The 20429-nt window shown below is 48.7% G+C and overlaps 3 protein-coding genes across 3 annotated transcripts; 2 read left to right on the top strand and 1 right to left on the bottom strand.

The window, feature by feature from the left end:
• Positions 1-735: 735 nt before the first annotated feature.
• LOC112271510 (protein MEI2-like 7) lies at positions 736-6559 on the top strand. Its single transcript, XM_024460711.1, has 5 exons — positions 736-1451; positions 1598-1714; positions 5770-5914; positions 5995-6292; positions 6546-6559. The coding sequence occupies exons 1-5, from the start codon at positions 736-738 to the stop codon at positions 6557-6559; spliced, it is 1290 nt and encodes a 429-aa protein (XP_024316479.1).
• A 3121-nt stretch (positions 6560-9680) lies between these two features.
• LOC104583938 (protein MEI2-like 7) lies at positions 9681-10753 on the top strand. The gene is made up of 2 exons (XM_014900416.1): positions 9681-10480; positions 10630-10753. The coding sequence occupies exons 1-2, from the start codon at positions 9681-9683 to the stop codon at positions 10751-10753; spliced, it is 924 nt and encodes a 307-aa protein (XP_014755902.1).
• Positions 10754-16739: 5986 nt separating this feature from the next.
• On the bottom strand, positions 16740-18957 carry LOC104583937 (protein MEI2-like 7). The gene is made up of 4 exons (XM_010237972.2): positions 18173-18957; positions 17955-18068; positions 17474-17633; positions 16740-17377 (listed from the first exon to the last, which is right to left on the bottom strand). Exons 1-4 carry the CDS (start codon positions 18775-18777, stop codon positions 17186-17188), a joined length of 1071 nt encoding a protein of 356 aa, XP_010236274.1. The 5' UTR covers positions 18778-18957; the 3' UTR covers positions 16740-17185.
• Positions 18958-20429: the final 1472 nt, after the last annotated feature.

The raw sequence follows: 20429 nt of genomic DNA, 5'->3' as shown, positions 1-20429 counted from the left end.
CCAGGCCCACGAGCTTTATTTTCTCTGCTGCATTCCCGGCACTGTCTTGCCCTGCTGGCCCGGTCCGGCAAAAAATTACGGCCGCCGTTGTATCTGTGCTGTATACGCGGTGCTCATTGCGGGGTATACTCCAGCCGATCGTTAATTAATGGTCGTATGTTTTTGAGAGATACGGTAATTAATGGTCGTTATTCATTGCGGGGTTTCCTAAATTGAGTGGGCATTAAATGGTTCCTTCCTCTGAATATTTCGCACGCGCCAACTGTGCATTTCAAAACCGAGCTCCAGCACGTCCCCAGCTAATTCCCACCCAAGCAAATCAAAAATACCACGCGGGGAAGGATGCATTGCATGCCAACGGCCAGATTTTTTGTCTTTTTTTCTCAAAAAAATAAATAAATAAAATCCTCGAGTTTCACCGAGGTTCTTCTTGTTCTGATTGGGGAATGCCAGCGCATTTCGCAGTAAGCACACCCGAGCGCCGCCAAAATCGGACGGCCCTGATCGCATCAGAGTCAGAGGCTCGTCTGCGCAAGCGGGCCCCGTTATCCAGCGAGACACGTACAGTGCATCGCCACTTGCCAGTTGCCACCTTCCCCAGGAGACTCTCGGCTAGTATAAAGCCAGCCCATGTCCCCGGCCAGCCAACCCTGCCGTCTCTCTCTCTCCGGCGCACGTTTCTTCCTCCCCCTTGCACCGCGCCGCTTCCTTTCCTCAACACCTCGCGCTCCGGTAATGGCTGCGCCGACGACGAGGAAGCTCAGGGCCGACGCGCGGCCGTACCTCGCTCCCCCCAGGCCGATCCAGCTCTCTCGTCTCCCTCCTCCTCGCATGGCTCCGCGTGCACGGTACCCCGCCGCCAGCGCGCTGCCTTTCCCCGTCGTCCCCGCGACGTACCGCTACTGCGCCCCGGCGTTCCGAGTCGCCGCTAGCGCTCCCCGGCCCGCCGCCTATGGCTTTATTCAGCCGGGGCTTCTCCTCTTCAAGCAACCTGCGAACCTTCTCGCCCTTTCGCCGCCGCCGCCTTTGAAGTTTAGCTCCAACAACAAGGCTGTCGATTCGTCTACATCAACGGCCCAGGCTTCGGGCCCCAACGCTCCCTCTCCGCCGGTCCAGGCTTCGAATTCACTGCCGGTGCGGCCTCTGAGCCCCGAGGCTCTCCCGGTGCCGGACGGATCTTCCCCTCCGCACAAGCTCATCTCCCCCGCGTGCGCCGGCGTGGAGGACGACGCGAAGCAACTGCAGCGGCAGACTGCGGCGGCGTCGGCTTCCGCGAAGCCGCCCATGGTCCGCAGGGGCAGGCAGGTAGTGGGGCCGGGGATCTCGACGCTGCGGGAGAGGTCCCCGGGGCCGGTGTTCACGACGCCGGCGCGGCTGCCGGTGCCCGCGCCGCTGTGGCGCGACCGCCACCTCACCACCGTCATGATCCGTAACATACCCAACAAGCTCACGTAAGCTCTCTCGCTCTCGCTAGCTCTCTCCATGCTTTGATCTCCTTCTTGTAGCAATTAAGCAAGAATAATTCTCAACCTGTGTTTGTTCTGGTTGATTATTCGATTGGTTGAGCTGCTGATGGATATCGTCTTTTTCATTTCAGCCCGGCCGATCTGATTCTCTTGGTAGACGACCACTGCGCCCGCGTCAACAAGAAGAACAAGGAGCGCGGAGCTCCGCTCGCCGCCTACGATTTCCTCTACCTGAGGATGGATTTCAGGTGAGGAATATATGCCGCGACACAGACATGAGCGTGAAATTACTGTGCCCGTATTTGGATCTCTCTCTTGTTTTCTTTGCGGGCGAAACAGCGTTCTTTTCTCCCTGCCGTCCTTCGTTCGGAAACAACACACACATGGGCATGAAATCACTGCCTGTGTTTCTTTTGTTTCTCTGCATCCCCTGAGGAGGGGATCGATCACAGTGAAAATCGGAAGGAAAAGGGTTAACTTTTCCACGAAACGGATCGGAGCCAAAATTTAACTTCTTTTTTTTGTTATCTTGCCCCTTTCGTGCTGTTGGTCTGGGGAAAAAGACGCTAGGTGTTCGCCAGCGATGGACGACAGAAGAGCTAGCCAAGGTTAAACGTTCCCTTTTCTATTGCCGTCCTTCATCTCGAACCAACACGCAGCTGAGCATGAAATTACTGACTGCATCTCCATTCTTATCTTTGTTTTTCTCTGCAAAAGAGTACTGTGAACGTAGGAAGGAACGAAAATTAAGGTTTAAATTTTCAAGAAAATGGATGAAGCGACCGCCCCTTACTAGGTTTCGATCTCTGTGCTTACTGTGCTAGTCCCTGAATCGACTCACTAGCACACACAGTTTCATGATGAAATATACAGAAACAAAGGTCAAAAGTACTTTATTACATCGCATCATTCAGGATTTAAATAGTACTTACAACCTCGAATCACCTCTCGGGCCAGCATAATCAAATACTGTTTCAACATCATAAAACATTGTTTTCAAAAACTGCAGCGGAAAAGGGTAGAACATAAGGGCCTCAACTGCTCCAAGGTGAGAGCATGTTGGCATGTAGGCACATGACCCACAACGAAATGACGAACCTCACTCATCGTCGGTTCCACCTGCATTGTTAATTGCAGTCAATACATTTGAATGTATTGGCAAGTTCGTCAGAGTTATAAAGGACCTACCAAGTACATGCATAATTTGGCTAGGTGGAGTTTGGCCGTTTGCACAAAAACATCATAGTTCAATCCTATCATCTTTAAACAAATAGTTTTGATTTCTATTGGATACGGGGTAGAAACACCCATGCTCCTATTAACCTAGGTACATTGAGTAGAAACATCAATGCTCTTACCCAGTTCAAACCATCAATTTTATTAGGAAATTGGAATGAGTGAGACCTTTCTTACAGTCCCAATATCTAGTTGCTCATAATTATCCGTAACCGGGGACACGGCTAAGTACTTAGTTTGACACTCTCGAGAGGTGGTACACTTTCCCCACAAAAAATCGACGTGTTAATCCCTTGCTGTCCTCAGGGTAGAGTAGCAACGACATCGACTACAGGAATTTTCAGAACATAATCTCCCAGACCACCTGAGGGACGCGCTCCCACCTACACTGCTACATACCGATGTCACCTCAGATTAGGGTTCATATTTCTTACATCCATCCTGGCAGAGCCCATAATACCATGTGGTTGTACTGGAAGCTACTAAACAAGAAACTAGTCCAGTCTCTAGTTACCCCGGGTGGCATTCCTCAATTGCAACGCAGGCGCTCCCATAGAAATGGCGAGACGACTCATAGAAATGGACCTGACGTCGCATAAATCTCGACTTCCTCAAAGCAGCCCACCCAGGACGGTTCATTGAATTACTTGTTTTGCCATACACTAGGAAAAACCATATTGTAATTCAATAGTATCACATTGTAATAATACCACCCTCGTATATTATCATAGCATAGCATTTTACTACTACGATGGCAATTGGTGGTGAGGTCATGGCAAAGGTATCCTATACTACTAGGAGAATCATAGCATAGCATAGATACAATAATAATCCTAACAATGCAACTAATAAAATCTATTGCATAATAAAGTAATAGGTGAATGATCAAAGTGAACTTGCCTTGGTAGTAGTTGGTATTCAAACACTCTTCGCAATCACACAGTTCGCTCTTCGAGAAAACTAATCAAATACAAACATTGCATACATAAACACACAATACAATCAAGAGTAAAAATGTATGCCATGATACAATGTAAAACATGTGCCATGAGCTTGGTTTATTTTATTTGGGTGATCTACTGATCCTAAGCATAAGTAAATTAAAACAAATGCATTAGGGTTTTAAATATAAAGTCAAAGGCTAGGGTTTAAACCCTAAAATAAGGTTTTATTTGCATCTGCAAAGAAATTTAATTCAAAAAAAATAAATTTATTTCTCTGTCCTAATGGACAGAGGATAATAAAATAAAATTTGGGCACTGGTTTCATTCAAAAAGGACTTCTAAATAATTAGTTATGATTTAAAAGGTATTAAACCTTATTCTGTAATTTGAATGTGATTGAAAAATTCAAATTTGAAATTGGACAGTGCCAAAAGATTCTACATTTCCTAAGGATTCCAAAAAGGTGTGGATTATTAAATTTATCCAAACAGATTAAAAGATATGATCTTTTGAAGTTACAGTGGCTTTTCTGCAAAAGTGACATTTCTAATTATTCCAGGAATTAAAAGTAGATTTTCATTTTAATTTTACCGTACCACGTGTCACGTTCTAATAGGCGCGTACCGGTTCGATTAAATTAAAATCTAGGATCTAATCTCGGCCGTGGGATCACGATTGGACGGTTTGGGCGGGCTAGGGTTTACCTCCGCGGCGTCGGCGGCGTCGGAGACGAGGGAGACGGTGGAGCGGGCACGGGCGGGCGGCTTCTCCGGGGAAGCGGACGGCGCGGGGAGGTGCAGGGTCGATGCGGCGCGGCGCGGCGAGGGCGATGGCGGGGTCGGCGCTCCTCGAGGACGTCGACGCACTCGCCTAGGACAAAGACGAGGCGGCGGAGCTCCAGCGAGCTTCAGGCGACGGCTGCGGGCACGAAACGCGACAAGGCGCACGTCAAAAGATGCGCACGGAGATGAAGAAGTAGAGGGAGAAGAAGATGGCGGAGCTAACCCTTAGGGTTGCCGGCGGTGACCAAAACGAGCGGCGGCGTCCGTGCGGCTCCGGCGAGGAATCGGGCGGCGGGGGTGCGAGGATTCGGGTGAACAAGAGAGGGGGAAGAGAGGGGGGACTCTGGGCTTTATAGTGGTGCGCTCGGGCGGTTCTGGGAAGGCCGAAATCGGCGGGGCAGCGAAGGCGCGTGCGAAATCCGGCGCAGACTCGGCGGCGGTCGGGCGGCGCTTTTCTAACGAAGACGAAGCCTGACAGGTGGGCCCCACCTGTCAGCGTCTGCGGGCGCGCGCGCGGACCGGCTCGGTCGGGCGAGGCTTAGCGGGCCGGCCCAGTGGGTCGGTCCCTTCTTTTTTTTTCTTTAGCCTTTTCTTTTTTTTCCTTTTTCTGTAATTCCTTTCTAACTTTTGATTCTGAACTCCAAATTGGTCCAAAAAAATTTCAAAAAATTTATAAAATCATGTTTTATCATGATTCAACTTTTGGGACTAATTTCCCCTCAAAATAAAATATATAAAAATACATTTGCTCTATAAATGCCTTTAGGGCTATATAACTATTTAAATAAAATACTTTTTCAATTCCAAATAAAACCTTAAAAAATTATGAGATAGCTCATATATGCAATAGACCCCATTTATAGTTAAACCCTATTGGTTTGAAGATCCAAGGCTCAAATGGGTGTAAACCCTAGTGTTTAAATTGAAAAAAAAATCTTTTAAAACCTTTTGAGATTCAAATTTGAATTCAAAAATGCAATTATGACATGATGCTCATGGATGCAATGCATATGTATAAGTTGAAATTTTGGGATGTTACAATGGATAGGTGCCAATGCTATTCCTTTTGTTTTATTACCCCCTTTCGTCCTTGCACGGCCTTGAAAAAGCTGAAAAGAACAGCGGGACAAACTAGTCAGGAAAAGAAGGATGTCTTTTAATTTTTGTTTGAGATGGAAAAGAAGGATCTGTAGACAGTAGTCCCTAGGCCAATCAAACAGTGGCTAAACTATTAGTAGTACTGTAGGCAGTACAATTTTTTTTTGGGAACTGTACATTTTCCTAGTCAGTTTAAATTTGCAGTCAAGAATAAGAAAGAGCTCTCTATGACATGCTTGACAGCCTGAAGAGCAGCAACATGGGGTATGCCTTCGTGAACCTGACGACGAAGGAGGCTGACCTCGGGCTGCACCGCGCCCTGCAGGGCGCGACATGGAAGGTGAGAGCCAGCAAGAAGGTCGTCCACATCTGCCCCGCCCATATCCAGGTAAACACCACATACATATCCAAGTAGTATAGCCAGCTCTCCTAGATGATCACATGGTGTTTAATTGGTTTGTTTGGCAGGGAAAGAAGGCGCTGGTGAAGCACTTCAGCCGCTCAGTGTTCCCGTGCCTCACCGCCGAGTTCCTCCCCGCCGTCTTCACGCCGCCGCGCGACGGCGCCGCCGACACGTCCTCCTCTACCTGTTACGTCGGCTACCTCGTCGGTCCACGTCCTCCTCGTACGCCGCGGCCGGCACCGCCGATGCACGTATGGAAGCTCAAGCTAGCTGGCAACAGCGCCCAGGAGCAGGAGGCCGAGAGGCCAGCAGCAAGCGAGCTTCAAGCATGGCCGTGTAGTCAGCTAGCCGTGTGTGGTAGCTGTAAGTGGTTGTGGTCATTGTGCGTTTTTTTTTTACATTCATATTGTGAGAGCGCGGCAGGGTCCAAGTCTGACCATGCTTTCTCCTTCTCATTTGGTACAAGAAACCAAACCAATGCAACAGAATGAGGGGAAGCCTGGGAGACTTTGGACAGTGCATGCTTCTCTATAACATCTCTCTCTACCAATTATTTGCTATACTTGCTTTGCATGCCCTGTGATGCTGTCTGTAGACTGGTGTGTGCTTTTACCAGTTCTTGGCCTGTAATATGGGCTGTGTATTGTGTTAGTAGCATCAGAGCTAGGATCTGAAAACCTGCGATGCCATTTCAAATTTGTGATTTCAAATAAATGTGCTTTTGCTAATTTTATAAATTTTCTTCGTGATCCCTGCCACTGCGTAGCATGTGTGATGTTGTGCTCTCTGCAACGGGAAAATAAAATAAAAATTGTGTTTGTTTTCTTGCAGTACTCCCTTTGCCCAAAATATAAGTCGTATGATTTTTTTTCTTACTATCAAACTTTCTGTATTTTGACCAACCTTTATAACAAAGTACTCCAAACGAATACACTGTAAATATATTTCATGACCAATCTAGCAATATTGATTTTAGACTCTAAAATGTTTATAAACTTTATACGGTTTTATTTTGGAATGGAGCAAGTAGGACACTAATATTGGAGTGGCATCGTTGCTCATGATCTCTGGTTACCTTTCATGCAGGAATAAACTAGGTTTTTTTTTTGCCTCAGTTAACCCCCTAAAATCAGGAATTTAATTTAGCTCTTGTCGAAATTTTGGTTGAACAAAATCGTGGTACCTAAGACAAATGTTAATAAAACAATTAATCTATTGTATATAAGCCATAAACTATACCTATTTTCTAAATTTTGTAGGTGTTATTTGTCTTCACTCTTCCGGTAAATCGCCGTGGGAGTTAAAACGGTCCAAATGTGATGATTTGGAGGATTAAATCTGGCCAAAAATAATTTGAAAGAAAAGTGAGCCAAACCAATATTTTTATGGAAGAAATTGGACTTGGTTCTTATTAAAATCACATGCAATCCAATAATGTAGAACCGAGTAGTTAAGTATTTCTGCACCCCTTTTTTTTATACAACCTACAAACTTAACCATCTAGGAAATACTCGGTCATCTTGTAAGCAGCAAACCCCTGAAACCCGTTAATTATCACTTTGAGATCATGCCTGACTTTGAGATGACCGAGTAGCTCGGAGTATATATGTGGTCGACTCGATCGGAGGTAGGGCGCAAATTTTTGACCCTCAGGTATCCTCTGACCCTCCTTAGTTTAAACAAATGAATTAGTTTTCCAAAAAGTTGTGTCATTGTAAAATTTTAGTACATTTGGTTAAACTAAGGAGGGTCAAAGGGTACCCTCGGAGTCAAAATTTGCAGCTCTAATCCGAGGACGGTTGCTTATTACACTCTACTTCTGTTCTTTGGCCAGCTGACGAAAAATGACAACCCTGCTTTTTCCTTGGTTCTGGTGCTGCCTGCAGCGAGCTTACTCCTGTTCAGCGTGCATGACATGCCGGCCTGCTTCCTACTAGAGTAATGCATGAACAAAATTCGCAAATTCCCCTTCACTGTACTCCGATCCTTTGCACGCATAAAATCTACTGGAGTACTGAACTACCGATGACTGATCTCCATCTACTCATCTAGCATGCATGCATGTATGCTTGCACCCGTTTTTTCCTTGGCACCGTGCATCTACCGGCCGGCCGCTGTGATCAAGCGGACAATGTTTCGGGCTTTCGGCCTAGCTTGCGTCTTTCGTCTTGTTTTGTTTTCAAAACTTGCATAGTTGCTACGTAATTAAAAATATATATTACTCTCTCCGTGTCATATTAAGTGACTCAAATTTGTCTAAAAAACGGACGCATCTATATACTAAAATACGTCTAGATACATTTAATATTTCGGCACTTAATATGAAACAGAAGGAGTACATGTATGAGTTATTTTAAATACTCACGGGTCGTGCTTTCTAATTTTATGCTAAATGAAAATTCTGAAAATATTTATTTAATAAATAGTTATCTCAAAAGTATACATCAAACCAATCAAAAAATCATGAACATAAATGTACTAAATTGAAATGGGTGGCAATCAAGTGACGATCATCTAGCTACGAAGCAGTCCTGGTATAGGGTGAATTGACGACCACAGATCTTTATAAGTAAAGAAAAGACACAGCCAAGCCAAGCAGGAGCATCATCGTATTCACTGTTTACACTCCATCATGCGTAGGTCAGTGCTCTGGTCTCCTTTCATTTTTCGTTTTTCAGGACGTATGAAAAACTTGCTCTGGTCGATCTATTGTTATGTCAGTGGGTCATGGGTCACACTCCCAAGCACAAGGCGTCCATCTCCATATCGATGGAGCCCGATCCCCCGATTTCACCACGATTGGCATGCACTGGACAGGAGCAGACAGAACAGTTGTAGGCGTAGTAGTACAAGACTCGGCAAGTCAATGTGGTGACTGGTGCCTGGTGGTCGTGCAGTCCAGATGATGGGCTTGGTTTGTTTGAAGCGAGAAGCTCCCGATCGATACGTATTTGGGGTGGTCGCGCAGCTCTCATAACTACTGAGAAACGAAAAACTGGGCACTCCCGAAACGTATTTGAAAACACAGTACTAGCAGCGACGACACATATCGGAAGGATTGTTGTGTGGACGCTACACAATCAATCAAATATACTACGACTATGCAAACGGTCAGAGTATTTAAAAACAAAATCGTTGAGTCTTATGATTGGGCAAATGGTGCTCAACCTGTTCTGTTCTGTGGATAGGAAATTTGCAGAAATTGGATGTCATGTTCTGTGGATTACTATAGGAATCTAAAACACACATGAATTACACAATAAAGCTGTTTGGAGTTTTCACAGAAAAGTTTTTTCAAGAGAAAAAAAAAGAGGAGAGACAAAGACACATGTTTCATGGGAGTTCTCAGAGGAAATGAAAACATAAGGTTTGAACAAATGTTTTAATCCTCCAAAATTCGAAAGAAAGGAAACATTCCTACAGAAATTTTCAGTGTCAATCCTACAATCCAAATGAGAACGTAGGCAAATTTCCTGTGAAATTCTTATGATTATCCTTTGTTCCAAATGGGCCCTCAATCACCATCAAGCTCCAACAAATTTTAAAATTTATGCACCCCGATTGGCCGGACGGACCGGTACCTCTTGTTCTTGCGACGAGGGCGTGTGAGCAAGTGGGCCAAAATCGACCCACCACCAAAAAGAGAGGCGGCTCGCTATAAAGCCAGCCAAGAGGCAAGAGCCAACGCTGCCTCCTTCCCCCAATCTCGCCGCTTCCATCCCTCCCACACCTCGTCTAGTCGTCTCCCGTCATGGCCGTGACGAAGCTCAGCGCCGACGCGCCGCCGTACCTCTCCCCCAACCGCCTCCAGCTCTCCCCTCCGCTTCCCCATCCTCCTCCTCCTCTTCACATGGCGATGTCTGCAGCACAGTACCACGCTGCCACGCTGCCTTTCCCTGCCGTCGTCGCGACCTACCCCTACGGCGCCCCGTTCTTCCTCGCCGCTCCCCGACCCGTCGTCCATGGATTTACTCGCCCCCCACCGCCGGCGCGTTTCCTTTTGAAGCCTGCGGCAGTGAACAATCCCTTCCTCTCGCCACTGCCGCCGCCTTTGTGCTCCTCCGAATCTATCCCCTCGCCTACGTCCACGCTGCTGCCTCTTGGCGGCACGGCTCTCTCCTCCTCGCCCTCGCCGCCGACGTCACCACCGGTGCGGGCTTTGAGCCCCGAGGCTGCCCCGTTCGTCCCGCTGCCGTCCGACCCATTCGTCCCGCCGCCGTTCGGCTCCGCTCCGCACAAGCTCATCTCCCTCGCGGGCGCCGGCGGCGTGGAGGCCGAGAAAAAGCTGCAGGCGGAGGGTGCTGAAGCTGCTGCTGCGGCGGCGGCAGGGGCCAAACCCGCGAAGCCGCCGCGGCGCGGAATAACGAAGGGGCCCAGGAGGCGCAGGCAGGCAGCGGAGCCGGCGCCGGTGGTCCCGCGCGCCGCCAAGCCGGCCAGGTCGCCGCCGCCGTTGTTCACGACGAGGCCTCAGACGCCGGTGCCCGCCCCGGAGTGGCGCGACAACCAGGAGCTCACCACCCTCATGATCCGCAACATCCCCAACAGGCTCACGTGAGTTCTCTCGCTCTCGCTCACACCCATATTTCTTCTTTCTTGCGGCAAGCAAAGCAAGGTTCTTCTCCATCTCCCTTCATGGTCCTGATCGTTTCGATTGGTTGAGCTGATGTGGATCTTTTCTTTTCCGACGCTTGCGCTTTCAGGCCCGGCGAGCTGATGCTGTTGCTGGACGACCACTGCGCCCGCGCCAACAAGAAGGAGCGCGGCGGCGGCGCCACGCTAGCTGCCTACGATTTCCTCTACCTGCGGATGGATTTCAGCCGGTGAGGATCAATACTTTTTTTTTTGCGAAGACGGTAAAATCAATACAATGCCGCATAGCCTGTTCTTTATTTTGGGCGAAACAGGGCTGTGAATGTTAATCTAAGGTTAAACTTTTCGTTTTATTTCCCTGCATGAGCATGAACTTACTGCCTGCTTTTTTTTTTATCGGGCGTAAGTTATTTGTGTCTTTGCATCTGTGAGGAATCACAGATAAAGTAGGAAAGAAAAGGGCTAACTTTTCAAGAAACGGATCGGAGCCAAAGTTTAAAACTTTTCTTTTCTTGCCCCCATTTCGTCCTTGGTCTGATCATAGGAGGCACAGTTAAAAGTTTTTCTTCTTGTCTTGTCGTCCTGCGCCTCGAACCAACACACGGATAAGCATGAAATTACTGCTTGCATTTCTACTATTTTCTTCGTTTTTTCCTGCGAAAGAGCACTGTAGAAGTTGGAACGAACCAAAGTGAAACCTTTTCTTTTCTTTTCTCCCCCTTCCGTCCTTCGTCTGGAAAAAGCACCAAAAACAGCGGGACAAGCTAGTCAGGAAAAGAAGGATCTCTGTAGAAATCGTTTTGATCGTTTCTCCGTTAAAATCTGTACTAATCAGATACTCGCTTAACTTTAACTTTTAGAGTAGCAGGACATGCATTTTTTGCCGACCGGTTTAATCGGCAGTCCACATGATAAATTGAATGTGGATCAGAATGCCTCCTTCCTCACATGCATGCCGTGGACAAACATGCAGCATGGGCAGCAGCAACATGGGTTACGCGTTCGTGAACCTGACGACGGCCGAGGCGGCGCAGGGGCTGCAGCACGCCCTGCGCGGCGCCCGATGGACGGTCTTCGCCAGCAAGAAGGTCATCGACATCTGCCCCGCGCGTATCCAGGTAAACAGTAACACAGCAGAGATTCTCGTCTAAGCTTCGCAATGATTCCTTTGCTGCTACCAACTCAGGTCTCTAGCTAGCTACTGCTACTCGTAGATGATCACAGACAAATGGTTTTTGCAGGGAAAGGAGGCGCTGGTGAGGCACTTCAGCCGCGCCAGGTTCGCGTGCAGCACCGCCGCGTTCCTCCCCGCCTTCTTCTCGCCGCCGCGCGACGGCGCCGCCGCCGGCGCCCCGTCCGCCGTCACCTGTTACGTCGGCAGCCTCGTCGCTCCGTTTCTTCCTCCGCGGCCGCGGCCGCGGCCTGCTGCAGCTCGGCCGGACCGCGGCACAACATGGAAGCCCAAGCCCAAGCCCATTCGCATCGTCCAGAAGGAGGAGGAGGAGCCCAGCATGGCCGCGTCGTCAGTGTAGCTGTTTAACTGTGGACTTCACGGTCAAACGATGCGTGTGGGACGATCGTGTCTCCTGCGAGCGAGTTTGTGTTGCTCGGTCGTTACTGTGGGAGCGCGGCAGGGTCAGATCCCAAGTCTGGCAACGCCTTCTCCTTTCTCATTTTGGTGCAAACAAACGAAACCCAACGGGAGGAGGGGAAGGCTGCGAGACTTTGGATCATAGCTTAGCACTGCCCTGCGTCTCTCTCTCTAGCTAGCTATCTCTACCTCCCTCTTTACTTGCTAGGCATGTCTGTATGTACTCGTATGCTGTTGTACCAGTATTCTTGCCCTGTGTTGGCTGTGTATTGTGTTCTCTCGTAGCATGCGTATTATGTTCTGCTCCCTTCGAGGGGAAAATCAAACTTTGCTGTTGCTCTTTGCTTTTCTCCTAGCAGCAGTGGTTTGTTGTAATTTTCGTGCTCGATCGAGATCTCTGGCTCTAGCTACCTGCATACCCTGGAAGAAGCCAAGGTGTTTTTCGAGCTCTTTTATGAGTTTTGGCATTGCTTTCGCCAAAGGTATTTCAGAAATAAATTCCAGACATAATCCAACAGTTTATGGAAGAAATAGATCGGACTTAGTTCTATTTAAAATCACATGCAATGCGATAGTGTGTGGCTGTGTGCTAGTAGAACCGAGCAGTTAAGTATTTCTACACATTTTTTTACAACTAGACACTTAAACCGTCTTAGAAATACAGTTTCTCGGTCGTTTTAGAAGCAGCCAGGACACTCGCTATCACTTTGATCGATCAGGTATTCAGGTTGCTTACTTCGTTCTATGGCCAGGTTGGTGAAAATGATACACGGCCCTTCTTACCTTTTTGTTCTGCTGCTGCCTACAGCACACTCCTGTTCAGCGCCCATGCAGTGCCTGCCTGCCTGCGTCCTATCCCCTAGGGTTTCAGATGTGGTAGCAGCAGCCAGCAAGAGCAATCGGCCTGGCATTCGCTTGCTAGGATTGGGGTTTTACGGCGAGCAAGCAAGAAATCCTTTTTCCACAGGGTAGTCGATCGAGTGGTCTGATGGCCTGATCGGGTGGAAGTCGCTGTACAGCGGTAGAGCCCGTAGACTCCGGGCGCTTTGGTGTTTTTATCTAAAAGAAGGGAATGCATTTATTGAGAGCAGTAAATGCTGGATCGACGGAAAATCTACGGGAGCAAAGCAATAAATGTCTTTTTTATGCTCCAATTTGGCAATGTCCTACGTTCAGAGATCTCTCCCTCTCTCTTGATTTTACCTCATCCTCTACGGGTTTTGTCAAAGGCGAGAGCGAGAGAAGATCTATACTTCACACAGCCCACTTGATCGAGCATGCTCGGTGTTGCATGCTGCATGATCCAAGACTACAGCAATCTATCCAATGTGATGCTAGTATGACTTAGGGCAAGCGGCAAAGACATCGATCAGGATGGCACGATGATGGAGCACAACATCACCTCATGAGCCTCCCGTCGCACATCGGCCCACGTGTCAGCTACATTGATATAGCATATCCGCTACAGTGTTTCCAACGCTGCAAGTACTGCAACGAGTGACGCTTTGGACCAGACGTACCACAGCAGAAAATGCAATCTTAACCGGTCGAGAGTAGCTAGCCGTTGGCATGTACTCCTCCGTCCCAATATACGAGGGACGCACGCATCTCAAGATCGTCAATTTAACTAACAAAAAATAAATTATATGACGTAGAAAATATATCATTAGAAAGCTCATTGATTACGAATCTAATGATATTTTTTTTATGAAATATAATTTATATTTTGCTAGTTAAATTTGAAACCTTAGGATGCGTGCGTGCCTCATATATTGAGACGGAGGTAATACTACTCACTCATCCAGCCCTAGCTAGCTGGTCGGTCAGTCTCACGTGGCAAGCTGGAGCGGCCAGCGTGGATTTGCGGGACCCGCCGGTCAGACAGCTTGTTAACGAGGTCAAACGAGGATTAGAACCTTCACGCAATAGATTAGACGTTGAGTGGAGGGTGTTTTTTGCAAAAATATCGTCGAGTGGGTGTTTGGTGAAACGGGCCTCCAAAAAATGAGTGGAATTAGTGCAACGACACTCCTAAAGAAATAATGGATGCACTGGTTACAGCAGTTTTGCTCGCATGTTTGTATGATTAGCGATCAGGTCGGGGCAGAGCCAGAGATCAGAGAATATACATGCATGTGTACCGATCTGTCTGGTCGTTCGCCGAGGAAGCGTGCCTTTGCGTGGCGGAGTCGCTGAAGCGAAGCGCAATGATGATTTTAGCCTCTGCCGTTTTGATTTGATTTGAGGTGTGGTAATCGACTGATTTGACCGGAGCGATTTGACGGCTCGAGCTCGATCGAACGTACCGCTGCAGGTCCATGGAAAAGGCGATCCAATGAGGTGATCGACTTATATTACGCGCGTGTCCGGTTCAAGCGTCGTAGATCGCGCTGGACTTATCCACGCACAGCTAGTCTACGTACCAAACTTAGATGCTAGTGCTCCGTAGTATCTCGTGGAGTGGAGCAGTTTCTTGTTGCTTGGAAGTATAGCAGGAGACCGATCGGTCCCTCATCTTGTAGAAGTCAAACGATGCAAGCGCTGCTGGGGCGCGTTTGTTCCCTTGCCCGTTCGCGGCGATGCGGCACACGGTCCATTCGGAGTCTGGCCACGCTTTCGCTTTCTCATTTTTGGTGCAGCTGGGAAGGCTGCTGGGCTTTGGACATTAGCGTAGAACTGAGGCACGTGCTGAGCACCTATCCCCCCGCGCGCTCTCTCTCTCTCTCCCCCCTAGGAAATTTGCAGATCTTCGTAGCATCATTCTCGCTTCTAGCGCCCGATGCATGTATACCAAGTATCAACCTCCTTAGCTTGTCTGTGCCGCCGATGCATTATGCTCCTCTTGCGTTCTGTCCATGAAAAAGTTAAAAAGAGAGTCTTATTTGTTGTCCAGGCGTACGTACCAGCACCAGTGTCACCAGGCTTTGTATTTGCGCGGATTGGAACAAGAAGCCTCCTCGGTGGTCCTCTCGCAATGTTGCATGCAGCTCGATTGGTCTGGACTCTGGAACACATGCATGCATGCTGTGTGCCCCATCGGTTCGGTTTGTACCGGTAGAATCTCTGCGCTTCTGTCTGCGTGCTTGATCCCATGGCCTGGCCCTGTCGCCATTAAATAGGGGCAAGCAAAAACGCACGGCGCAACAGGAGCAGCGACCTCACCCCCCTCTGTCTCTCTCTCTCTCTCAACTCGTCCTGAATGAACAGCAGCAGCTGCATGGCCGGGCATGTTTGTCTGTTTGTCCCTCTGTCTTTGTTGCACCGCATGTGTTGCACTGTACTACGTACAAACATTACACGGTGCAAGTAGTAGTACTACCTGTTTGCTTTTGCATGCACAACCGTCTGCACCTGCGCAGCCTTGGCATGGGCAGGGAGGGCTTCCGGGTAGGGTCGATCTGCCTGCAGCTTTGCCTCCTGAACCCCCTGGTGCCTGCCTGCGCTCCTACGGCCTAGGGATCAGGTAGCAGCAGAGTAGGGAACTATCGGGAAGTTTTGGTACTGACTGCGTCTTCAACAGTTCATGGATTGCTTTGGTCCTAAAGTCCTACTCGTACTGCCCTGCGACAGACCGGTTTTTCTTCCACGGGAGCAATGGAGTGGGGGTGTTTTGCAGTTCCACTTATCAACGTCACAACGCTCAGTATTATTCTAGAAAAAACTACTCACGGGAGTCCAGAAAAATATCTTTAAAACACAACGCTCAGTATTTTTGAGAATAGAATGTACATTTCAGTTTTTCTCATTATCACTTTATCAGCTTATTGAAGGGGCAAAGACGTCATTAAGTAATTCCTCAAAATACTGCATCTGAGTTCTGAGAGGCTACATGTCAGTGAGTCATGGATCGCACACACGCACAAGGCGTCCATCAACTACGGTCCATCAATCCATCCATGGGCGATGTTGCGATGGAGATACCAATCACCGGCCCTCTATAGCCTACAAAACTTTCAGCTAGTACTCCACGGCTCCATGTCTCGACTGATGCACAGATGCACCGTCTTGTCAAACTTCAAATAAACCAGCATTGGCTACTGGCTTTACGTACGTAGGTGCATTACCAGGCAGCGCGAGCAGACAGAAGGACAGCTCGGGGGGCGGCCGAGCCATGTCATTTTCACCAACGCGATTCAAAGTCCCCGTGTCCCCAGCCCGATCAACCGTATCAGGGAAACAAAAAAGAGGCTGCAGCTCTAGCTTGGACGGGGAATGCACCAACACCCAACCTGCTTTCCAAGACTCGCCCTTGTTGCATGCAAAAGAAATTAACGGCAGGACTACTAGTACCAGTACCTTAAGTTTGCCATGCCCGTAACATTCCGTTATTAATGACAAGTGATCACCCACTGGCACTACCTTAAGTTTGCCATGCCTGCCCGTGGCTGCATGATAAGCTGCTGCAAAAAAAAAGCCCGTACGTGACAAAGCGACAAACGTGCTGCTGCAGTTGCAGGATTGTATGCATCTGCTGCAGAGATCGTCCGGCCAGCCATTATCATCGGCTAGACGCTGCACGTCAACTTTCCGGAGCCTGCCGGGGCTTGATTTTCACGGAAGAGGCAACTGCTTGACAAACGCTTTTGCTTGGCCCCTCTTAATGGCTGCCACAAAAATCAGAAGTTGCATGCATGCGATGCACAGAGATTCGATCCCATTGGTACTACACACAGAGCGCTTGCATCGCATCCGTGCTATGCTAGCAAACTGCAAAGGAACCACAGGCTATTCGTTTCTAGTTCCAATGCAAAAGGAAGCAATGCCACACCCCCAATGCCATCCATTGCCTACCTAGAGCTAGAGTAAATGGGGAGCTAGCTCAACAAGACGCCAATGTTTTCTTCTCCCGGTTTCGCTACATTTCTCACTAAAACACAGACAGAAGAAGCCACGCACAAGAAGACACACGATTGTACGAACACGTTACAGTTTAGAAAGCCGTAGAATGGATAGAAGAGACCGGTTGGACTAGACAGTAGCAGTAGATAGTACTCCATTTCCCTTCCTTTGCCGTTGCACCGAAGGAGAAGAGGAAGGCATGGCCAGACTCCGGATTTTCTAGTTGAGCCCTCTTCCTATTTGACTACTACACGAGCCTTTCCTGCCATTATATTGGGCGGAGGAGGAACACGGAGGCCGACGGGCCTGGGCTTGCTGGCGAGGCGCGGCCCGCCGTGGCGGGGCGGGGAGAAGACGGCGGGGAGGTACTCGTCGGAGTGGCACACGAAGGTGGACACGCTGAAGTGCCTCGCCAGCCTCTCCTTGCCCTGCGTGCACCGGTCGATCGCCCATCAACGGTCAGGAGGATACACATGTTGACACGTGACATCAACTAACAGCAGCCCACACGCTTGTCATATTACCTGGATACGCGCGGCGTCGACGCGGATGATCTTGTCGCTGCGGAGCGAGGGGTCCCAGCGGCAGCCGTGGAGCGCGCGGTAGAGCCCGGCCGCCGCGTCGGCCGTCGTCAGGTTCACGAAGGCGTAGCCCTTGTTGCTGCTTCGCTGCCTGCTGCACATGCTGTACACAAGAAACGTGTGCGTTCCTTCACTAGTGAAACAAACAAATTGTTGGTTTAAAATTGATCTGTGGACTCTTCATTTTTTTCTTCTTCCTGACATGATTTGTCTCTTTGCCCTTTAGCTTTGCTATGTGCAGGTGAAGGAATAAGGACAGCAAAAGAGAGAATGAAAAGTTAAAGGACGATCGTCAACACCCCTTTGAATTGTTCAAAGCAATTTTGTCCCACTTATCGTACTACTAGTACTGCTACTTTGTTTCGCACAAGAAATGCAGGCAGGAAATCACTAGCTAGGTCTACTAGTCATGGTGAAGAATCACCTGAAATCCATGGGCAAGTAGAGGAAATCGTAGGCGGCGGTCACGGCGCCGCGGCGGCGGCGGCCGTTCTCGCCGGCGCAGTGGTCGTCGAGGAGCTCCATCATCCCGGCGCGCCTGCATGCGCACACGATATCAGACGCGAAAGATTAAACCCGTTTTGCACGGATAGTACGGGCCCCGCGAGAGAGATTATCGACCATCCGTTTGTTTTCACCTACGTGAGCTTGCTGGGGATGTTGCGGATCATGACGGTGGACACCCACCCGAGCCACTCCGGCAGTGGCGTCCGGAGCGTCGTCGGCGGCGACGCCGGCCTCATCGTCAACGCCGGCGACCTCGCCGGCCAGGCCCAGGCCCATGCCCGCGCGACGGCCTGCTGGTGCATCCGCAGCCCACACGGCTGGGCCGCGGCCGGCCCACGTCGACGGCGGGTGGCCGCGTCCGGTAAAGCACGCGCCTTGGCCAGCGCCTTCCGGTACAGCTTCTCGACGACGAAGGCGCCCCTGGAGAACACGAGCGCGCGCGGCGGCGGCGAGGGGCGCCCCTGCTGCTGCTTGCCGTCGCAGAGGAATGGAGGAGGCGGGGGCAGCGGCAGGCGTGGGCGTGGCCAGCGGAAGCCGCCTTCGCTGAGGAAAAGCGGCGGCGGCGGCAGGGGATAGCGGTGGTCATCGTACTCCGGGAACCTGCAGGCGGCACCGGCGTGGTACGGGGCGTACGGCGCCGTGACGGAACGAGGAGGCGGCGGAGTACGGAGGTGGAGGCGGGTCGAGAGCTTGGTAGGGTGGAACGGCGGCGCGTCCGCGTTGAGCTTCATGAAGGCCATGGCTGAGGAGGAGGAGGAGGCTTGCACGTTGGGTCGGCGGCGAGGCAGCGCTCGCTCCCTGGCCGGGAACAAGAAGGACAGCAGGTCTTTTTTCTTTTCAGAAAACGACAGGGTCACAGGGCGGCTGGTCTTTTTCAGGGGTGGGTGGGTACTGGGGTGTGTGCAACACCCTCCTCCTCGTTACTGTTCCATGGTTTCGCAACACCCTCCTCCTCCTTACATTTCTATTGTTTCTTCCTGATCATCGTAGTGTTGCTCAGCACACCATCAACAGTTCCATCAGGATGCTGAAATTCGTGAAAGCATTTTTTCTAATTTCACAGCTTGTCTAGTAAATGTGTGTATACCTAACCATGGCGGTGCGTTAGACGATTTTAGGTTTCCATTTTTGACGTGGCTGGCTCATGCATTTTTTTCAAACCCTATGAGGTCAATCCATCTTTTGTAAGGTTGGTGTTCTACAATTTTGTCATACCACATGAAGGGACATCTTTTATGGGAGATATAAGAGACATTGATTTCGAAAGACTATTGTAAGCTTTTGGTTTTATCCAGGATCCTCCGTGTTTCTAATCGAGGGATAGTCCAATCCGAATGTGACGGAATTATCTTTATATGAGTAAACTGCTAAAAGTTAGTGTCACATTCACCAGTGTGGTATAATATAGTATTGATTCTATGTCAATCTTTTTTTTGTTTACCCATGTAATTTCGAACAAGAATAATCTAGACCCTTTTTTTGTTACAATCCCATTCCCCACCTTTTTGTTTACGTTCTTTTTCCGTTGATGCCAATGATGGTTAGGAGGCTTAAAAACCAAAAATAAATAAAAATATGTAGGACAAACTTTTATTTTTCTTCTCGGCTCTAAGTTTGTTGGAAAATTGTAATTTTTGAAAACCATAGTTGCACATATGTAACTTTGATGTTAGCAATGTGCAGATGTAACAATATACAGGCCGGGAGCATTGGTGTGTTACCATAAAAAAAACATAACGAAGAAAAATATGATAGATGCATGTTTACTGAGAACATTCCTTCACATACAACGGATTTAATACGACTACCATGCAATACAACAGACATTAATTAGATCTCTATCATTGCTAGTCACCGTGTTGAGGTCGTTCCACTATATTAAAATCATATGTGATGTAATTCGATTTATCCATTTGTTTTCTGTGTGTTCAAGACCTGCCTTCCTTGCAACATGTCGTGAAGAAAATATTGTTGATGTATACTTTGTCGAACCGCTTCTCTTTAGTTAATACTATATATTTTGAAGTTTCAACAAACACTAGCGCCTTTCACACTTGTTCTAAACTTAATACCAAATTGATTTGAATGTTTATGTTTATGATTACAATGATTTGATTTCTATGTAGTATCTCCATACACATCTGAATTGAATATTTATAATCACACTTGCGGCAAGTTTTAAATGTACGAGGACTTTCCGAAATAATTGAGGTATCCGTCAATTCAATTACATGGCGGTTTTGCTATCGAAAAATTGACCGCTTTTTTACGACAATACGTGAGAGAGGTAAGAGTGGAGATGACACCCAGTAGTTCTTAATTCAACTATTCTTATACGTTGACTGAAATTTAAACCTTTTACATAAAAAAAACGATTTGCGATACGTCCACA

Source organism: Brachypodium distachyon, chromosome 3 (assembly GCF_000005505.3).
Source record: "Brachypodium distachyon strain Bd21 chromosome 3, Brachypodium_distachyon_v3.0, whole genome shotgun sequence".
Lineage (NCBI taxonomy): Eukaryota > Viridiplantae > Streptophyta > Magnoliopsida > Poales > Poaceae > Brachypodium > Brachypodium distachyon.
Note: the sequence above shows the minus strand (reverse complement) of the source record. Positions and strands in the feature narration are given on the sequence as shown.